The following is a 7826-nucleotide window of genomic DNA, read 5'->3' on the forward strand; positions in this document are numbered from 1 at the left end:
ATTCGCCATGCAATCTGGGGGAGAAATCGGCTTGGTCTTTGTGTACCCATACACCTCATCCACGTGTTGCAGCAGTAGCCAAAAGTTTTGACGTCGGCCAGTCGTGGATTAAAGCCCTGACTGAGGAGGCTCTGATTCCCAGTGGACTCCCCAATAGCTGCTCATCCGAGGAGGGCCACAATATTTGATGCATGCTGAATCCGGTAAGCATCCAAGCGACAAAACGACGTATAATTTCACATCAAGGTTCTAGCTAAATAATTGCCGTTTTTGTCTGCAGCAGACTATATATATGCGTGCATGTTATCTAGATGGGTACTCTCTTTACTTCTATTTTATTCTACGGATTCAATCTAGCATCACTTGATCAACCTATACTTGCACTTGGTTCTGTACAATTCAATTGATAGTATAACACCTTCTCAGTTTGAACAGTTTGCTGATGGAAAAAGGCACTGCTTGCTCCTTTGGGACTCTCAACTCTAAGATTTGAGGCATGGCTATAATGTTTTTGTGTTGTCACCAATCGGTAATGGAGGTTTCTAATTTTCCATGTAAATAAGTAGACTAAGGATATTAAACTCTTATTCTATAAGCAGACGTGTGTGTATTTGAAAGAAGAAGGAAACCTATACGTGTGGATGTTTGTCAAATTTTCAGGAGGTAAGAAGCCTACAGAGCACATCTTAATACACAACTGATTTGGAGAAAGTGGATGCTACACATGATCATGCACACGGATGTCGTTGTTGAGAAACTATCTTATCATTCCATCATCTAAGCAGGACCAGTATGGCTGGGCCAATGGAGGTAACTCAACATTCTATATTCATTCCTGAACCTTATGTACCTCCATCATCAAAAGAAAGCTAGCCAAGAGGCTTCAGAACGGGCCTGCACAGCTAGCTAGCTTTATATTTGGTTCTGCATTATTTTGATGGCAAGATTACAGATTAATGATATTAGGTTAACTACCCTCAATGTCAGTACCATGTCATGGGTAGCTGCTACCATGTATGCATCATTGTTCTTTGTTTTCAAATATGGAAGTGGCGTGTATTCCAATACGTCCCTGCCTAGGTATGAATCATGATAGGATGTGATATCAAAAATAGTGTTTTTTATAGACTTTTACAACCATACAGATGAATACATTATATTAATGTCCATGTAGTCTCCCTTAAAGAATCCATCATAAGGAGTAGAACAGGATAAATTCCCACATTATCTCGAACATCTTTATGCATGTCTATGGTCTTTTGGTATGGATCTAGCTTCGGTTGATCTAATTTCATTATAGACTCAATAAATAATGTGTTCTGACATGTCCTACAACATCTTTATATTTCTTAATATTTATTTTTTATTTTATTAACTATAGATGTGACGGTGTTGATATAATACGAGAAAACATTCAAAAACCAAAGCAACTGAGATATTTCATAGATCAACAGAAGTACTCTCATGAGCAAAGGAATTCAGAAGGATAACTACGTAAGCTTTCTTGGTGTATTTTTCTAATCTTTCATAATACAAGTTGCAGACATATCTAATTACTATAAACATCTTAGTTTTTGACTAACACATTTTTCTTATGTTTTTGTAGGAGCAAGTAAATATGTTCCCTGTTTTAAGAAATATAAAACAAGAGCCGATTGATGATTAAGCCATTGTAAACCAGACTAAAAGTTTTAGGACAAGGAGCACAAATCGTGTTATGCATCCTTATGAAGACTCAAAACACTGAGGGAAGTCGGGAAACAAATGAACTAAAATTCACGGAATCAGTCTGCACGAGGAAGCGTGCCACAAGTTTAAAATAAAAAATACAGTCTTGATGATGCAAAATCTAGAAAGGAAGTTACTCAGAAGTATAAATATTCAAGATTCCGAACAACGCGTAATGGGGTGATAAACAATCAGTGACCTGATGCATTCAGAACCAAGGTGTATCAAGGACTCAAAAGATAGGTAGCACATTCGGGAATATTTGGTAACAATTTGGTCGTAACAGAATGTATGAGAACATCAGATTTGTACGTTAGATATACTTTATCATTAATGCCTTTCCTTTTGGGTCTACGAATTACTAAAGTGCCTCCTAATCTAGAGTAGATCATAGGTTTATATCTTGAATTTCTAAAATAATAAAATCTTTCCCACCCCTACTACTCACTAGCCGTAGTCAACATCCATCGAGCTCATAGTGGAAAAAATTAGAAAAACAGAAGGTAATTGTTACCACAACATATACCCATTAATTGATGTGGATTATTTAATCATAACGAATCATAAGGTAGCAATATGCCAGGTGATGAAACAATCCAAATGTGTAAAAAAAACAAAGACAAAATAGGAAAAGGTTGCTTCCTCAGCAACCAAGCTCCAAACTCCCGATACTAGAATCTAACGATAATCAATCAGACATAATTAGAGCAGCACGGAATAGAGCTACACCAGAAAGAAAGAGATATTATAGAGCTGACATTCTAAATATGATGGCCCGTGCGAACACACGGGTTGGCGACTAGTACATTTAAAGCTGCCCATCAGTGTTGCTAAGTTGTCTATGTATGAGGTAAGTTAATTACCATACTAGAAAAGTATTGGATGCAACTTTGAATGATGTTAGGCTATTCACTCATGGTAGGAAACTTAGGGTAGTATTAGGGATTAGTACAAATAGGGTGTGGTCTCACATGGGGACAATGTACCACATATGGGAAATTTAGTTGGAAATGCGTAAATAAGCATGTATTTAATTTGCATTTTCATTTTTTTTAAGTTTTAGATTTTGAATCGAGCATCAAAATCAAATCTCGTGTTCATTCCTAAGTTCCATGGGATGATCTTTTCAAAACTAGACTCCATATGAGTATGTTTGACTAAAATTTTCATGAGCAAATTGGAGGGCCACATGGGCAACTTTAGTGCTATAGAGAAACAACTAATTATTAGTTTGCCTAGTATATTGTCTATCAATGGGGAGTCCTTATTAGTTGGGTTACCATAACTACAAAGTTGAGTAGCTTCAGTTCTAAGTTGCTAACATAACTAGCAAGTTTAGAACTTAGTTTTCCGAGGTAAACAAATTAGGAATCATGTTATGCAAATTTCGCACTACACTGGGGAACTTTCATAGTATATTAGGCAACTAAACTATTAAAACTTAGTTTCCAATGTATCTAACTTAGCAATCATGGTAAACCAACTTATAAACTACTACAAGAAACACATATGCATCTTACATGTGATGCCTACTATGCCTACTGTACTACTCCCTCCATCCCAAAATAAATGACTCAACTTTCTACTAACTTTAGTACACAAAGCTAGTACAAAGTTGATTCACTTATTTTGGGATGCAGGGAGTACTATTTAGACCACTACAAACTTACTTACTAGTGATGCTCAGTTGCCTACTCCACTATGAAAGTTGCCTATCATAATTTCTAATTTGCATACTACATCAAAACCTACTGCAGAAAAAACTAGGATATTGTTACAATACTCTTCGTTCATAGTAAGCAAGTGAGGACAATGTTAGCCAAATGGAAAGTCATAGTGTGATTACTTGACAGTCAAAGTAGTCAACTTAGGAGGGCCTCAGGTTAATTGACGATTATGGTAAGAGAACAAATAGGAAGTCTGCACATGTAGGACGACTAAAAGTTGCCCCATATAGTACCGAAGTTGCTTGAGAAAAAAGTTTGTTGAAACCAACCCACATGGGATCTGTTTTGAAGAACTCCACGCTAGAAACCTAACGATGGAAACAGATTACAATTTCGATGTCCCGTTCAAAAGTTATAGATTTTCAAAGTTTTACAAAATGAAATTTAATGCATATAAGAGACCTTGATTTACACAGTATGACACATGTTGTGTGTGAACGTCTTGCATTAAATGTACTTGCTTTACATCCCCTTTTGCCCACGGGTGGGGCCAAATTACCATGCATTTTTTCCGCATCACATGGTTGACCGCTGCAGCGCTTGTGCTCAGCTTTGCCAACAAGTGCAGCTGCACTTTTAAGTATCTGGGTATAATAAACGTAGCACAACACTGTTCAACAACAAAAAACAAAATAAATGTGCTTGATGTGCTCTATATGTGTAAGCCTGCACACACGTTCCTAGGCTTAACATTGCCAAATTTACTCGACGTAGAAATAGCAATTTCTCGCACAACTTAAATACCAAATCCTTTATTATGTACGTAAAATATATTAATGATTCAAAATTAAGTAAACACGATGGAAGCTCGAAAGTCATATGTGGATTTTAGGAGCAACAACTAGAAGACAATATTGAAATCTATTTCATGAATTCAATGACCCACGCATTGCCGTAGATGTGAGTGGTCTTGACACTGGTGAACCCTACACCCCTTGCAAGCTCCTCGAACTCCCTCTGTTGCCTCTCCTTGCCACCTGGGGTGTGCATGAGCATGATCATGTCATCAAGGAACATCAGCTGCCCCCTGGATGTAGAGTCCGGTTTCACTGGCAGGATGCCTTCCACGATGATGACCTTGCCGTGAGCAGGGAGTGCGTCAAAGCAGTTCCTTAGTAGAGTCGTGCAATGCTTGTCGGTCCAGTCATGAAGGATCCACTTTAGGAGGATGGCATCGCCAGAGGGCACCTTCTCGAACATGTCACCCCCGACATGCTCCACACCAAGGAAGGACGGTGCATCAGAGATAACGTGGGGCAAGTCGAAGTTGACCGCCTTGATGTGTGGGTACTTGGAGATGATGGTGTGGATGGTTGCACCCACACCACCGGCGACATCAACAAGGGTGCCCACACTATCAAAGCCCCTGTAGAACTCAAGGAGCTTCTTGGTGATGATGGTTGAATGGTTCTTCATGGCCTCATTGAACATGTGGTTAACGTGCATGTTCGTGCTGTTGTACTCAAACAACGTCATCCCGTATGCTCTTTGGAACGGGAGGCCACCATCAAGGATTGCGTCCTTCAAATGATACCTGCAAATTAGTTACCAGCTTCCAGTTCAGTTTGCTAGTAATAGTGGAGTAATGGTGGCATGCAGTTACTCAACTTCCAACTTTACAAGCAAATTCATCAAGAAAAACATTTTTTCCAGTATGCTACTAGTTAGTACCTGGACCTTGGTCAAAGTTTCGAGTTTTGCATCGACTAATTGGCAGTTGGTGGATAAATCTATAATTGAAGAGATACTGTTGGCGCAGGATCACAAGCCAGACTAAAACTGTCAGAACTAAAGTCGGAAGTCAGAATTGTCTGAGAAGATATATATATATATAACATGCTGATTTAAGGAACTATCTATTATCATATTATTTAAACAAGATGTGAATAAGTCACCACTTATATAGAGTAAATAATCTGCTTCGTTAAAATATTACAAGCCTCAATTATAAACGACAAGGATTCAATTTGTTTAAGAAATTCGGAGCAACCAGGTCCCTACAAAAGGCAAGATAGCTGAGCAGTACGGTTATCAAAAGAAAAGAAAAAGAAAAAAAGCTAGGAGAGCAGTCGCCCAAGCTGAATCTACTATATCACTAATAAGCTCCCTAGGGGTAAAAGGCCTCACAATCAATTGAGGTGTCCAGTTGAAATTGTGTCACCTGATTTTGACCAAGTAACCAATTTTTCAAAGCTCTCATTCAATTCTGTAATACTATACACTATTGTTCATAATTTTTAAGTCGTCACAACTAATTGAGGTCTTCACTTTAGAACTTGGTCACCTGATTTTGACCGGGTCAATAATTTCTCAAGGATCTCTTCCATTTAATTATTTTAGTTCACCATACTCCCTAGTTTTGAAGCTCTTTTATTCTATTGAGATATTCAAATTTGAATTTGGTTTACGATTTTGATCGGACCATCGATTTTTCAAATGAATCAACACGAACCCCATGCACTCTCTTACCACCTAGACAAAAGAAACACCACCTTGTGGTGATACTATAGCATCAGTATAGTACATGTAGCCACCGAAGTAGAAATTTACCCACAAAAGTATGAGTTGATTAGCGCATAACACAAAATCACACCATGAAAGGCCCACCAAATAACCGCATTATAAATAAACATAAAACACACTCCATCGTCTCCCCCGTCCGCCAAACTAAATATTCCATCAGTTTCAAAATACAAGGGGTACTAGTTCTTTAGGAAGTTAAATTTCTTTAACTTTGACCAAGTTTAGAGCCAAAAAATATCGACATCCACAATATCAAGCCAAAAAATTATGGAAGTTCATTTCATGATGAATCTAATAACACCAATTTGATATTACGAATTTTGATATATTTCTTCATAAATGTGACACACTTCAAGAGGTTGTACTTTTCAAAAAAGTAATACACCTTACATTTTAAAACAAAATGAGTAATTTTGTTTTAAGAATCTCAACAACATCAACGGCGCAGCAAAGCACGCCCAACCCTTTTAGTATATTTGTATGCACCATCAGACATTTCAAATTAGCATACCATTAATTTTACCATATCAAATATGGCAAATATGGTACGTGATACAGTGGGAAAGTTTGACCATATTTGATGACGCAAAGTTTGAGGTTTTTTTTTCCTATTTTTATGAATTTACTGTTCATAGAGGGTGTAGAGAGAGAGAGAGAGGAACGAAGGAGGGTAAGATAATCTTTTTGTCAATTTCAGGTTATATATATGGGTTTTCTTTCAAAAATAGGAATAAACCCCGGCCTCTGCATCATTGTGATGCATACCAACTTGTATATGTGTGTGTGTATATATATATATATATATATATATATATATATATATATATATATGCGTATCCTAATGTGTCAAAGCTAATTAATATGAGCTTTTTTGAGAGAACAACATCGTATGGAATGGAAACAAGATATATTGACATCAACTGAAGTCAAGTATGAGACTTCACAGTTGAGTTTAACACTTTGTGAGATATTCCATTAAAATATATTGGTAGAAAGATAGACACCGAAAGGTGAGGAAGAGAGGAAGAGAAAAACAGTCCAAAAGCACAATAGTCTTGAGAAAATAACGATCAAACTCACCAGCCCTCCATATTGACCTTGTCCTGGATCATCAGGACTAGCGCGGCAATGGAGACACCGTCCTCGTTAGGGGTGAGCCACTTGCACACTGGCGCGGGGCCGTACCGGCGGGCGAAGAGGCCGTCCTCACCTTCATCGACCTCACACAACACTACGTTGTACGATGCCAGCAGCCGCAGCATGCGGTCCACCATGGCCGGCGCGTCCGGATTGGCCGCCTTGGATGGCAGCCGCGCAATCACCTCCGAAGGCGACAACATCTCCCCGCCTGCGCTCACCAGGACCTCGAGCATGCCCAGCTCGATGGCGCCCTTGAGCGTCATCGGTAGGATAGATGCACCGGCAAGTTGCATCGCGTACATGCACGCCTCCTCGTCGCCGGCAGCTGGGCCAGCGACCATTTCCGACCCCATTATATGTAGCTAACTGAGCTTCGCCCGCTACTGCTGCTGATGTTGCTTCTGGTAGTTGGTGGTTTCCTTAGCTAGTTTAGGAGTATGCTAAGGGTACATATAGGAATAGGAGCAATGCTGGTTGCTCAAGTTGGACCAGTGAATTATTTGCTCAAGTTGAGATACTTATTTTAAGATCGGATGGAGTATAGCATTGTATGACTAGTTCAATATTACGCTAGAGTTGTTGGAGATAGCGAATTATAGGCTATAGAATATAACCCTCACGAGTCACAACTGTGCCCTTGTGGCATAGGAGTTAGCACCAACTTTTGTCTTAATTTACTTCAAGTGTTGTATTTGTTGACTTTTTGTT

General features: G+C 38.8%; 1 protein-coding gene across 1 annotated transcript; it reads right to left on the minus strand.

Annotated features, from left to right (window-relative positions):
• Positions 1-4196: 4196 nt before the first annotated feature.
• On the minus strand, positions 4197-7471 carry LOC109766475 (tricetin 3',4',5'-O-trimethyltransferase-like). The gene is made up of 2 exons (XM_020325249.3): positions 7059-7471; positions 4197-4989 (listed from the first exon to the last, which is right to left on the minus strand). Exons 1-2 carry the CDS (start codon positions 7469-7471, stop codon positions 4317-4319), a joined length of 1086 nt encoding a protein of 361 aa, XP_020180838.1. The 3' UTR covers positions 4197-4316.
• Between the last annotated feature and the right edge of the window lie 355 nt (positions 7472-7826).

The sequence above is a fragment of the Aegilops tauschii genome, chromosome 5 (assembly GCF_002575655.3).
Source record: "Aegilops tauschii subsp. strangulata cultivar AL8/78 chromosome 5, Aet v6.0, whole genome shotgun sequence".
Lineage (NCBI taxonomy): Eukaryota > Viridiplantae > Streptophyta > Magnoliopsida > Poales > Poaceae > Aegilops > Aegilops tauschii.

Excerpts from the sequence above, each read along its gene's own strand:
- LOC109766475 (XM_020325249.3), bottom strand. The coding sequence starts at position 7,471 with ATGGGGTCGGAAATGGTCGCTGGCCCAGCTGCCGGCGACGAGGAGGCG. Across the intron at positions 4,990-7,058 it reads AAGGTCAATATGGAGGGCTG|GTATCATTTGAAGGACGCAA; the intron begins GTGAGTTTGATC and ends ACTAATTTGCAG.